Raw genomic sequence first — 14,333 nt, 5'->3', positions numbered from 1 at the left:
TGCCCTATTCCCGTTTAATATACTTACGTGTCGCCACGTTTGCTTAACATTTCCGACACACACATTCACACATTTAGCTTTTACATTTAACATACAAAACGTCAGCATGTACTGCTGTCATCATAGGCAAAAAATATATACACCCTCACCACTCTCCCTCACCACTCACTATCACTCACCACTCACCATCACTCACACTCACCCTAACCACTCACCCTCACCACTCACTCACTACTCACCCTCACTACTCACCCTCACCACCACTACTCACCCTCACCACTCTCCCTCACCACTCTCTCACCACTCACCCTTCTCCCTCAACACTCACGCTCACCCTCACCAATCATCCTCGCCCTCAACACCACCGCTCACCCTCACCACCACCACCACTCACCCTCGCCACCCACTCTCACCGATCACCACTCACCCTCACAAATCACACTCACCACTCACACTCACCACTCACACTCACCACCTCACCACTCATCACTCACCACTCACCACAGACCCCTCACCACTGACACTCACCCTCACCACTCACCCCTCTCCCTCACCACTCACACTCCCCCTCACCACTCACTCTCACCACTCAACCTCACCACTCACCCTCACCACTCACGCTCACCACTCACCCTCACCACTAACCCCTCTTCCTCACCACTCACCCCTCTCACCACTCACACTCACCATTCACCCTCACCAATCATCCTCACTACTCACCACTCACCCTCCCCACTCACCCTCACCACTCACTCTCACCACTCACGCTCACCACTCACCCTCACCACTCACCCTCACTACTCACCACTCATCCTCACCAATCACACCCTCACCAATCACCACTCACCCTCAGCACTCACGCTAACCACTCACCCTCACTACTCACGCTCACCACTCACCATTACCACTCACCCTCACCACTCACTAATCACCACTCACAACCGCCACTCACCCTCACCACTCACCACTCACTCTCACCACTCACCACTCATCCTCATCAATCACACCCTGACCAATCACCACTCACCCTCACTGCTCACCCTCACCTCTCACCACTCACCCCTCTCCCTCACCATTCACCCCTCTCCCTCACCACTTACGCTCACCACTCACCCTCACCACTCACCCTCACCACTCACCCCTCTCCCTCACCACTCACCGTCACCACTCACCCCTCTCCCTCACCACTCACCCCTCTCCCTCACCACTTACGCTCACCACTCACCCTCACCACTCACCCTCACCACTCACCCCTCTCCCTCACCACTCACCATCACCGCTCACCCCTCTCCCTCACCATTCACCCCTCTCCCTAACCACTCATGCTCACCACTCACCTTCACCACTCACCCTCACCAATAATCCTCACTACTCACCACTCACCCTCACCACTCACTCTCACCACTCACGCTCACCACTCACCACTCACCCCTCTCCTTCACCACTCACCCTCACCACTCACCCCTCTCCGTCACCACTCACCCTCGCCACTCACCCTCACCACTCACCCTCACCACTCTCCCTCACCAATCACCCTAACCACTCACCCCTCTCCCTCACCACTCACGCTCACCACTCACCCTAACCAATCATCCTCACTACTCACTACTCACCCTCACCACTCACCCTCACCACTCACTCTCACCACTCACGCTCACCACTCACCCTCACCACTCACCACTCACCCCTCTCCGTCACCACTCACCCTCATTACTCACCCCTCTCCCTCACCACTCACCACCTCCACTCTTTCTCACCACTCACCCTCACCACTCACCCTCACCACTCACCCCTCTCCCTCACCACTCACCCTCACCACTCACCCTCACCAATCACCCTCACTGCTCATCAATCACCCTCACCACTCACCCTCACCACTCACCACTCACCCTTCTCCCTCACCACTCACCCTAACCACTCACCCCTCTCCCTCACCAATCACCATAACCACTCACCCCTCTCCCTCACCACTCACCACTCACCCTCACCAAACATCCTCACTACTCACCACTCACCCTCACCCTCACCACTCACACTCACCACTCACCCTCACCACTCACCCCTCTCCCTCACCACCACCACTCTTCCTCACCACTCACCCCTCTTCCTCACCACTCACCCCTCTCCCTCACCACTCACCCCTCTCCATCACCACTCACTCTCACCACTCACCCTTACCAATCACCCTCACCGCTCACCGCTCACCACTCACCCTCCCCACTCACCCTCACCACTCACCCTCACCACTCACGCTCACCCTCACCACTCACCCCTCACTAATCACCACTCACAACCGCCACTCGCCCTCACCACTCACCCTCACCAATCACCACTCACCCTCACTGCTCACCCCTCACCCTCACCACTCACCCTCACCACTCGCCCTCACCACTCACCACTCATCCTCACTCACCAATCATCTTCACTACTCACCACTCACCCTCACCACTCACCACTAAATCTCACCACTCATGCTCACCCCTCTCCCTCACCACTCACCCCTCTCGCTCACCACTCACGCTCACCACTGACCCTCACCACTCACCCTCACCACTCACCCTCACCAATCATCCTCACTACTCACCACTCTTCCTCACCACTCAACACTCACCCTCTCCCTCACCATTCACCCTCACCACTCACCCCCCTCCCTCACCACTTACCCTCACCCTCACTACTCACCCTCACCAATCATCCTCAATACTCACCACTCTGCCTCACCACTCACCCTCACCACTCACCCCTCTCCCTCACCACTCACCCTCACCAATCACCACTCACCCTCACTGCTCACCCTCACCGCTCACCACTCACCCTCACCACTCACCCTCACCACTCTTCCTCACCACTCTTCCTCACAACTCACCCTCACCATTCATCCTCACCACTCTCGCTCATCACTCACCCTCACCACTCTCGCTCACCACTCCCCCTCCCAACTCACCCTCACTACTCACTCTCACTACTCACCCTCACCACTCTCCCTCGGTTGTGAGTGGTGATTAGTGAGGGGTGAGTGGTGAGGGTGAGCGTGAGTGGTGAGCATGAGTGGTGACCGTGAGCAGTGAGGGTGAGTGGTGATTGGTGAGGTTAAGGGTGAGTGGTGAGGGTGAGTGGTGAGGGTGAGTGGTGACCGTGAGCAGTGAGGGTGAGTGGTAATTGGTGAGGTTGAGGGTGAGTGGTGAGGGTGAGTGGTGAGGGTGAGTGGTGAGCGGTGAGGGTGAGTGGTTGTTGTGAGGGTGAGTGATGAGCGTGAGTGGTGAGGGTGAGCGGTGAGGGTGAGTGGTGACCGTGAGCAGTGAGGGTGAGTGGTGATTGGTGAGGTTGAGGGTGAGTGGTGAGGGTGAGTGGTGAGGGTGAGTGGTGAGCGGTGAGGGTGAGTGGTTGTTGTGAGGGTGAGTGGTGAGAGTGAGTGGTGAGGGTGAGTGGCGGTTGTGAGTGGTGATTAGTGAGTGGTGAGGGTGAGCGTGAGTGGTGAGTAGTGAGGGTGAGTGGTGAGCGTGAGTGGTGAGGGTGAGTTGTGAGTGGTGAGGGTGAGTGGTGAGGGTGAGTGGTGAGAGAGTGGTTAGTAGTTAGGGTGAGTGGTGAGGATGAGTGGTGAGGGTGAGTAGTGAGAGTTAGTGGAGAGTGGTGAGGGTGAGTGGTGATTGGTCAGTAGTGATTGGTGAGTAGTGAGGGTGAGGTTGAGTGGTGAGGGTGAGTGGTGATGGTGAGTGGTGGGGGTGAGTGGTGAGGGTGATTAGTGAGGGTGAGTGGTGAGGGTGAGTGGAGAGGGTGAGTGGTGAGCGTGAGTGGTGAGGGTGAGTGGTGGTGGTGAGGGTGAGTGGTAAGCGTGAGTGGTGAGTATTGTATTGTCAAAGCCCGGTGGGCAACGCCGGGTACTTCTGCTAATACAATATATATTTCTCTTCTTGGTTCTTTCGGTAAAGTCACGTAGAATGGAAATAATAAAATAATACACATATTATGAGAGAAGCCCCCACTAAAAGTATTGGGTTAAGTTACTGGTATCACAGAGACAATCAGACCTAAAAATGCACGGATGCAGCAATTGTTTTACCTTTACAAACCATAAATCCATCTCTTCTGAAGCCAGCATTGCATCTGCAGTCATAGTGTCCAGGTGTATTTACACAATGGGCAGAGTCTGTCTTCTCGACAGACCTGTTCTTCACCTGAGGACGGCTGCTTGCGTTGTGGCCGAAACGTCGTGAGAATTATTTTATTATGTTTTATTTTTATTATTTCCATTCTACGTGACTTTGCCAAAAGAACCAAGAAGATGAATCCCTGCAGTCACGAAAGCTTTAAATCGAAATATATATTTCATTAAATTACAATTTACGCGTGAGAACATGAAATGAGAAAAGTAAATTAAGCAAAACTGTACGCACCGAAACACTTGCTCCCGTTGCCTGTGAGCCCAGCGGGACAGGGCCCACACGAAAAGCCTAGGGAGGGTGCAGGATCATCCGTGCAGTTCACTCCAGGATGGCAAGGGCTGTCTACACAGGCATTGTAGTCGTCCGTGCAGAACGCTCCCGCGTAGCCAGGATCACACAGACAGCTGGAAACCTTCAGGCGATCGCAGACATTTAACAAAAAGGGAATGATAAAAATTAAAACATAAATAAATTATACCACTTTTGGCGGACGTTTCCCTAAACTCAATTAAATGCTAAATGGTGCTGCAATATACAAGTCACGGCTTGTGTTTTCCTTCTGAAAAAAATAACACCATTAAAATATCAATTGTTAGAGCATTACAGATATATATTTAGAATTATGTTTTAAAAACTTGTACTTGTTATTAATATTTTTTTAAAGCAATTAAGTAATATCAGTGACCATTGTATAACATTCGGTTTCATATGCAATTATACATTTCCTGGTATTTATTAACGTTGACTCATCTTGACCACAGTGAAATACAGCAACTGGCACGTCATAAATAACAGCAGCACAATATGTGACCCTAAAACATACGACGCGTCCGTCATAGGAACCCCAGAATGTTTACATTCCCTGAAATATTAAAATGAACTTGTCAGCAACAGTGTCCATACTGATGACAGGTACCTTTTAAAAAAAAGTATGCCAAATATATGTTCTTCACGATGCACGCTAACTTTAAACGCAGAACAAAGGATATTGTTTTGTTTAGGAGTGAATATGCATTGGTTAATTTTCTTAATATAGAAAAGAAAAGGTGCCATTACAATAACCCTTTATACTAGGGCATTTAACTCTTTGCTTCCTCACAATTTGATTAACAAAAACATTGTTAGTTAATATTGTAATGTAAGTAGAATCTGCAGTGGCTGGTGGATTAACATAAACATAATCACAGAAATTATATGTAAGTATATATGTTGAACTTCTTTCGCACCATACGTAAGCAACCATGCTAATTGGAGGTGCGGGGAATGACAACAAATTAAACACAATAAGCACATGGACCTAAATAATACATTCTTACCACAACAAATCAATGCTTACATCTTGAGTGAAACATTAAAAATATGATCCAATTAATGTATGGATTGTAACAAGTATCCTGGCTGCTTTGTAATACTGAAAACCTGCTAACCATAAAACATGTATTTGTGCTATTGTAATTCTCTGGTACATGAGCACAGCTTAGTGCCTCTGGATGATTTCACATGCAAAAATTATAATTCTAAATGCTTTAAATATTTGAGTCATTATCAAAGTGTGTGGTCTATTGAAATACGTACATTAAAGGGCACGTGATATAATATACAAGAGCAGGCCTTGGGTGCCAGTTCCAAAAGTTCCAATTAGTAAGACATGAAGTTCTCCTGTGTTTCACCTGACGACAGTTGCTTGTGTTGCGATCGAAACGTCGTGAGCTATTCATTTTCTACCTACGTGACTTTACTGACAGAACCAAAGAGTATGGATTCCTGCAGTCACGAAAGCTTTAAATCAAGAAGAAATAATAAGTCGGTCATACTCCCTGCAGCAGCATTCACGAAGAGTGCCATGGCGAAACTGCTACAATACAGCAACGATAAATCAGAGCCATAAATACGCTTTCTTATAAGAAGGGTACAAGCGGGCAGATTGTTTGGCAGACCTGAAAAGTGGATCCGTCGCTGCCATTGATGCTCAGGGTGGTCTGGTTGGAGAGGCACATGGAGTTCGCGCTGCAGTTGCACAGAGTGAGGTTGAGCAGCAACGCAGAGGAGGCCTTGCCGTCGCTGGCGCTCACCACGCCAAACGCTGGCTCCGAGCTTCTGGGACTCCACGTCAAATTCCCATCGCCTGCAACAGCCCGCACCAAAAAAAAAACTTATCAGATTGCTGATTCTGTGTCCTTATCTTAGTCTCCGTGCCAATTAAACCTCTTTTTCCATTGGACAAATAGGCCGTGCTGGGGCCATGCCGTGCAAGGCTGGCACAGCTCAGGAGGCACCACGTAAATTTTTCATTGCAGAAGCTGAGTCGTGCCGCTGACGTCGCACACAGTGAGAAAGTCGAGGCGTGTAGTGACGCTGTTGTCACAGTTTATTTATTGACGTCACATGCAATGAACGTGTAATTAGCCCCCCCCCCCCCCAGTCGTATTTGGACATTCATTCATCGGACATAGTCAGCGAAGGAATAACGATTGCACCAAATGTGTGACCTCTTGCGACAGCATTAGCATAAACTGCTCTTGCTGCCATACCAGTGTCTCGAGTGATTTTTTGACCGGTGTATCACGGGGGGTGGGGGGTACCACAGCGTTGGTGGGCATTCCTTTGAGGGTCGCAGTCCACTTAGAACGCCAGCCACCAACTGAAGTGCCCTATTTTCTGGAGTTTGTGCATCAAGACGGGGCAATGTGTCCAAAAAGTGACAGCCATATCCCTCGAACTACGCTCTCACTTGCTAGGAGACCGGTCGCAGATGCAATGGTGAAATGGTTGATTAAGTCAAACCCGCCATATTCAGATGGCTTGTGAAGCAAGCGTATCACTGTTTGGCTCTGGCTCGGCATGGCAATTAGCCATTGGAAAACCACCCGTATCGGGAGGGCCATGCACTCATTAGCTTGGCTTGGATATGCCAGTGGAAAAAAAGTATTATATAAATTCTCCCTTTGTAATATATACTTTATAATATAGGTATTATGTTAAATCATTTTGAAATGTAAGAGTGACCATCATATGGAAAGAATAACCCCGTCATGGCAAAATGTGGAATTTTCACCACTGGCTTTGGGCAACCAACAGAGAAAGTCATATGAGCATGGTGAGCCCTTGGCCTGGAGTCTCATCTTGGCGAATGCTTATTTTACTACAGCATGGATGTACGCGGTTGTGTTTTGTACAGCTCTCCGATGTCTTTTCGGGTTCTGCCACATATTACTCACAATGATGTCCAACGTTTCACTCCACATCCTAGGAGCTTCAGAAAATTCAGTTCCTTAGGAGCTTCAGAAACTGAAGCTCTTAAGGAACTGAATTTTCCAGCACGTAGAAAGAAACATCAGACATCACACCGAACAACGGGCGCTGCACTCTGAATGTACATCGGACAGCGATGTTCATTTTCAAGTAATAGAAATTTCTAATAAGATCATCTTATATACATTAATAACCCACTTGTAATCGTGAGGCCTGATGAGTTTGTCGTAAGGGTGAAGACAATGGTGTCGTTATTGGGGTCCTCTGCAATTACTCTGGCCCACACCGTGGAATTCACTTTGGTCGAGAGCTGTCCGCTGCTTGTAATGTTGGGAGGGAAGTTTTCTGCAACGAAAAAATATTCAAAGCTTTTTAGTAGTTTTCACCTTTTTTTTTTTACTCATCATAACATAAACACTTGTTCGTAGAAAAAATACGAATAAAACCCACGCAGTGTTTGGCCCTGTGATCCAAATTCTCCAGCGCTGTTCTTCGTGGCCATTCCAAACTTGGGGTCGTCAGTGCTGAGCACATCAAAAATGCAGTCCTTTTGCCCTCCGCAGGAATCGCTGACGTTGGCCAGCTTTTCGGCCGATGTCCGATTAAGGAGTTCTTCATAAAACATCGGCACAAAGCTGTTGTTGTTGTAGGTGTGCCAGCTCTCCCCAGCATTGGTGTTGTAGGAAAACAAGCTCGTGTTTGCAGCGATTTGCCCTGTAAATATAACATTTTTCAAATGGTGAATATAAAAATAATGTATGCACCTGCAACGTCGTACTAGGCATTTTAATCGTAGGTCATTCTGTTGCAAGAGCCACAGTTACATGTATGATGTATTCCTTTTTAAATAGTTTTAATCTTAATACTCGCTAATATTTGCTCATCATCATAGTTAACGCTAATCAATTAGATGTTAACATTTACTAAATGATGGTTAATTACCAAATCAGTTTAAGTCAATAAAACACGTACAAAATTTATATTCTTAGATACCTGGTATGGAAATAAATTGACTGATTTCTAGTATCTAAGCCAAAATTTACCCATAATGCTCCACTCAAAAAGCAGTAAACCTTAAACGAGAAGGACGTACGCCGGCAATGCGTGATTCCTCAGAAAGCATCACAAACTGAATATATGTTTTGAGACCGATGACAACAAGATCAAACGTTGTTGTGACATGAAATGTAATTTTTTTTGGAATGCTCACGTGCAGTTCTATACGAGTCGTCTGAAATACCTTCCTTGGTTAATTTTATTCGGCCACTCTTTCAGGTGTTTTTTTTTTAAGCCACGTGACAACAAATGTAAATGGTGCTGATTGCATGAACATAGCAAGACTCAAAAAAATTTAATTGCAATGGCGTTTACAGTAGAACTCCTCTTAACGACCACCCCTGTTAATGATGAATCGCTTAACGACGGGACCTTCAAAGAGCCCAATGTGTAGTATATGATGTAGTGTATATTAGCGTAGTGTATAGTAGTGTAGTGTATAGTAGCGTAGTGTATATTAGCGTAGTGTATAGTAGTGTAGTGCCTCTAAAGAGCCCAATGTGTTCGCTTACCCGCCATTCTCCCGTTAACGATGGGCTGTTGTAGGTACAGCAAATATTAATTGAATGCATTGATTAACCATATCCATTCTTCAAATATTATAAAGCATGTGTTTTGTGTGTGAAAAAGGGTAACTTTCGATGCTATGGGAACGAATTTAGCATTTAACATATATTTCCTATACTCGCTTAATGACTAAATCACTTAACGACCTGTTCAATGGAACCAATTGCTATCATTAAGAGGAGTTCTACTGTATTAAGAATTGTTCAGCTGTATCAATATAAATGCTCATATATAAACGCATATTGCCATGAAAATGCACGTGTTTCTCTGCTAGCTTCTCTTACTACACATATGAAGGGAAATTGGAGAAAATTGGTTCAATAACCAAAGTTAGTCAGGAGGCTGGATGTCAAATTGTTGCCGAATGACATCTGAATTGCTCCTGCTCCCCCCTTGTCACACACTTTTACTAATCTGCACTGATAAGCATGGTGAAGTATGGTCAAACAACCCACACAGCCGACACAATTTGAGAAAATGTATAAACTACTCACATGTGACTCCAAAATCATAGTATAGCTGGTTCTCTGGAGGGATATTTGTTCCATCGAAGGGCAGCACAGTGCCATTCTTAGATTTAAAATCATCTTTAGGATCACCGTTGAAAACACCTGCAAGTAAAATATGGAATACACTTAATTTGATTTTTAAAAAAACACTCACACAAATTACATGCATCACAAAATATATTTAAATACTGCGTTTGTATTTGTGAGATGATTTATATGTATCAGCTGTTGTTTATTGGAGACACAAGTAAAAAAACATTTCGTAAGGAGACAACCCACAGACCGACAGAGGTAGATGAGCATTTGGTGTGGTGGTGGCGGTGAGTGGGATGGATGGACATCTCACCCAGCAAGCCTTGCGTTTGGTTGACGAATTTTTGGGGTAGCAGGGTGATGAAGTTGAGCGCCCCATAAGAAGCCGTCACATTCACGGAGATACCCGATGGGAACGACGCGACGACTGACCCATACGACAGCTCGACTGACGTCTGGTTGAAAAACGTTTTGTTTTCTAACAAAGCACGTTGAAATGAAAAAAAGGACAAATTTTTAATATATATAAGCTACACATGCAATACTAATGTGTACGTTTTCGCCGTCACGCTGTACAATGTCTCTCCGATGTGTTTTCTGGTTGCATCAGGTATTGTTCAGCATGATGTCCAACGTTTTGCTCCATGTACAATAACCTTCTTCAGGAGCCTCTCAGGAACTATCCGAACAAGCTTCCAGCTTGATATCCCACGGAGGCAAACATGGGATTTCGTGCCGAGCAAAACGTTTACATCCACAAACAACATTTGAGAACATTACAGCAAAATTATTGTTTCTTATCCAGGAACGCATTAACTTAGTTATCAAGGATAGTTTTACGAAGGTCTAATTTACAAAATATCCTTACTGGGGTTTGTTTTTCTGTGGGCAATAGGGAACATTCAATGTATGTACTGACTGCGACTGAACTTTTTGGTATATTAAGATGAAACATCAAATCATACGTAAAAAAACGTGATGCATTACATATGTCACAAAAAAGAATCACACACACAGCATCTTTCAATTACTATATATCAAGTGTATGTGCACCTCAATGCAAAGGGGGTACCTGAGACTTGAGTAACTTGACTATCTAATAGCACGACAGTGATGTTATCTTTGAGAATCCATTCAACCTGTGAACACAAAAGCTCGTTACAGGTGCACTTCGTCTTCACAACAACAACCGCCATTTGCCACAAAGTAGCGGTGACATCACCGCGGCACTTGTGCCAGGCTATGTGCACGTTAGGGCCACGTGAAGTGTCAAACGCCCACTGGCAGCAGGTCATGGCACAGACTAAGGTGCCATGGGTTTACTCACTCAAATGACTGGCCGATGCACCACCTGTGCCCCCCTACTGTGCCAACTTTGTCATAAGTGCACCTGTCCACAAACGTTGACAAAACGACGAAGGGTTAGGTTGCAAGCTGAGCGCTCAAGCCACTTCCCTACCCACCTTGCTGCTGCCATTTTCTTGGGCCACGATGGCCACAAACGACGTGGCTTTTGAGGTCCCATTGGACCCTGCGATCGCCGTCCGGGCCTGCATGGTGAAATGGTTCTGATTGGCAGACACCTCCAAGACCGTGTACTCTCCTAGGCCGTTAAAGGTGTACGAGACGTTGTCCAGCGTCGTGATGTGAGGGTCGCCAAGGAGAAACGCTGCCAATGCAAGAAAAATATGACAGCAGGTTGTGCACGTTCAAGCGTTTACACAGTAAAACACATATCTGCATGCATAAATGTGCATGCAAGTGTTTGTAGAACTGTGCTGGCAGGTAAGCAATTACATATTCTGTAATTTCAGTCACATTTTTCGGAAAGATATTTTACTCAATTCTAAATGTTTTGTGTGGAAAGGATGTAATTTATATGTTGGCTCTGTCTTAATAATACAATTGCCCCACCATCAATTCGCAAGTGATCACGTGATAATGCTTCACCACTATGCTAGTCCGTACAGGTTGGTGAATTTGCTAAGCATACACAAAAGGGGTGGGGGGGCAGCATAGAAGTGCAGTAAAACTATCCATTTTGCTGTACTGCCAACCACAAAATCCTTGCAGAGTGTTCATCGAAGCACTATGCAAGCACAATCCTGACGGGATCACGCATGTTGCGTTTCTGAACATACATGTAATATAAATATGCTATTTAGCGAAGAGACTGTGAGACTCACCGAAGAAGGGAGGCCTGTAGAAGGAGCATTGGTTGCGAGGGCGTTTCTCTTGGTACAGGCGACACAGCCGACTGTCTCCAGACTGACAGCAGTATCGGTAGGGATCCGCTTCCTTTTCTAATTTGAGCAAAACAATGAAGACGTAATAAAATGTTAGTCAATCACTCATTGTAAAGTATTGTTTTGAGACTTCATTAAGCAACTGAAACATGTATTCGACTAACGAAGATACAACTATGGGTAGGGTTCTGCGATATTGCGATACTACACTATATCAAACAAATACAATACAAAGACAAAATGTAATTGGATCATGATTTTCGCTGTCCATGTAATTATTGAATACTTTTCTTGAGTAACTGACCACGTGTGCATTATAAGCATGACAGATTGTAGAGTCACAATGCTTACAAGACTAATGGCAGGTTTATGATTGAGTGTACTGCAGGTGAATAACCTTTAAACAATTCTACATTCGTACTTGAAGGACATCAGAGGACAACAACGAGATGATACGGGTGTGAAATACAATTGCATCTGCCAACGTCTTTATCATCAAATTTCTGAATTGTAAGTATCGTATCGTGCAAAACTATTACAAAGTCTGAAACATTTAGTTCGATATCTTTCAAATATGCCCATGACATCACGTGACTTCTACAATAGCACCACTTACATTTTTTGTGAAATAGCATACCGTTTAAGTAACTTACGTTGATATTCTTGTCTTTGTTGTTGCATATAATACGCCCCACCCCACCACCACCACGACCAATAGTTCCAAGGAGTGGGCAGATACCTCTCGTAACCACCAGACAGCAGAGAGCCCGACCAGCTATAGTGGCATCTCACCCCTCCACGATTGTAGTCTGGCCAAAGGCTCTGCAGACTCCGAGATGCTCCTAAATTGCACACGTTACCAGTCCAGTATTTGTTTTTTGAGAGGATGCAGGTATGAGAATGTGTTTGGACAGAGTGAAAGGCAGCATGGCAGTGGTTGCTTCCATGACTTAACAAATGCGAATACTATTTTTTTGCAAGATAGTTACAAAAGTTCTCAATTGTGAACATTACAGAAATCAATTATATGCAGAATATAAGTACGTAAGGAGAAATAAATTGCATATTAAATTGCTTCAGAACAGCTCCAGTAATACAATTCAAGGTACAGATTAATTAATGCAATAAATATCGGCAAATGAGCTTGTTTCCGACAAGAAAATGTAAACAAAAAAATCACATCACCACCATGAGCACCGTTATCGCGAACCAAATCAGACATAAAACAGCAAATATTACAAACGTACCTGAGACGTAGGGAGGATTGTAGCCATACATTTGTATGATGTTCCCGTCAACGTAGGACATGTCAAAATACCCTTGCCAGTAGAAGCAAGGGCAGGTAGTGAAGGGACTGAAGTAGGGGGCGTATCCCTCACTTTGATACCAATTTAGGCATTCGCGTTTTGGATTTTTGGTATACACTGAGTTAAGATCCAACCTGAGTGCTGATCTCCCCTTCAAGCCTGCAATGGAGTCAAATAATTTGATCATATAAAACATGTATTTAAGAGCACTGCTATATATGTCTATGTATTTTAATTGTTTTGTTTAAGCATATACCTTAGTGAGACGGTGAAATATACACCAAGATAGAGCATCCTCTTTTTAAATCCTTTATTAAATCCTTTATATTAAGTTCACTTGCTTGCTTGCGCGCTTACGACCGTGCAAATCTTTCGGTCGTTTTTTAACCCACTTCCCGTGATCCAACCGAGCTGACATTTTGCACACAGACTCGTTGTGCGTGACAATTTATTTTCGAGAAATTTTTTTCCCAAAATTTTCCACTTTTTAGGAAAAAAAAATTTCATATTTAATTTTAAATACTAATGTGATAAAAATGAAACTCTTACTCAAGAAAAACAGAAATTAATAATAAATTATGACTCCCTAATAATATAGAGCATAGGGTTGAACTCCACAAAAGGTTGCCAGATAGAAGGGTAAAGAACCAATTATCATATTTTTACTGGCAAATGAGGTCCCCATAGTGTAGATGCTTGCCCCGAGCTCTCATACTCTGATGGTGCATTGTCCTTGAGTTGTGCGCCTTTTGGCGTCATCTGGTCCAACCCATATGAGACTAGGCTCGAAGGAAAGCTGTCTCGGGTGTGGACCAATCAACTTCAAGGACAGTGCACATTATCAGAGTTATGTCTTTTGTTTGTATTTATGACTGCAGGTATTGCGGTCTATGCAAACATGACTCCTTGCAAAAAGGTGTCAGTTTTGTTGCCAGATAGAAGAGTAAAGAACCAATTTCCACAAAAGGTGTTAACTAGCGAAAGAAGCATCTTAAATAGGGTGGCCTTCAACCAGCAGTGGACAGACCAAGGCAGATGATGATGAGATCATTTGGAATGTATGCACACTGGTGCTGTAATACACTCAGTTCTCTACGTGAATACAACTGTTTTACCCTACGGGAATTACTTTGATGTTTGCTTTCCATGCTGATCATGAAACAATTAATCCCCTGGACTCTCTGAAGCATTCAGAAAACA

General features: G+C 45.1%; 1 protein-coding gene across 1 annotated transcript in view; it reads right to left on the bottom strand.

Moving 5' to 3' along the window:
- Positions 1 to 14,333, bottom strand: part of LOC133351034 (mucin-like protein) — a 51,961-nt gene that overhangs the window by 13,671 nt on the left and 23,957 nt on the right. Inside the window, exons 13-23 of the mRNA XM_061565920.1 lie at positions 13,074 to 13,292; positions 12,480 to 12,668; positions 11,767 to 11,883; positions 11,044 to 11,249; positions 10,653 to 10,719; positions 9,894 to 10,058; positions 9,533 to 9,649; positions 7,866 to 8,129; positions 7,614 to 7,760; positions 6,101 to 6,288; positions 4,395 to 4,575 (exon numbers count right to left, since the gene is read on the bottom strand). Of these exons, the coding sequence (XP_061421904.1) occupies positions 4,395 to 4,575; positions 6,101 to 6,288; positions 7,614 to 7,760; positions 7,866 to 8,129; positions 9,533 to 9,649; positions 9,894 to 10,058; positions 10,653 to 10,719; positions 11,044 to 11,249; positions 11,767 to 11,883; positions 12,480 to 12,668; positions 13,074 to 13,292 (1,860 nt within the window). The remainder of the gene's footprint in view (positions 1 to 4,394; positions 4,576 to 6,100; positions 6,289 to 7,613; positions 7,761 to 7,865; positions 8,130 to 9,532; positions 9,650 to 9,893; positions 10,059 to 10,652; positions 10,720 to 11,043; positions 11,250 to 11,766; positions 11,884 to 12,479; positions 12,669 to 13,073; positions 13,293 to 14,333) is intronic.

This window comes from Lethenteron reissneri, chromosome 36 (genome assembly GCF_015708825.2).
Source record: "Lethenteron reissneri isolate LAM-NWPU_2019-01 chromosome 36, ASM1570882v1, whole genome shotgun sequence".
NCBI classification, from domain to species: Eukaryota; Metazoa; Chordata; class Hyperoartia; order Petromyzontiformes; family Petromyzontidae; genus Lethenteron; species Lethenteron reissneri.
The sequence above is the reverse complement of the archived record's forward strand: the minus strand, read 5'-3'. Positions and strand labels throughout refer to the sequence as shown.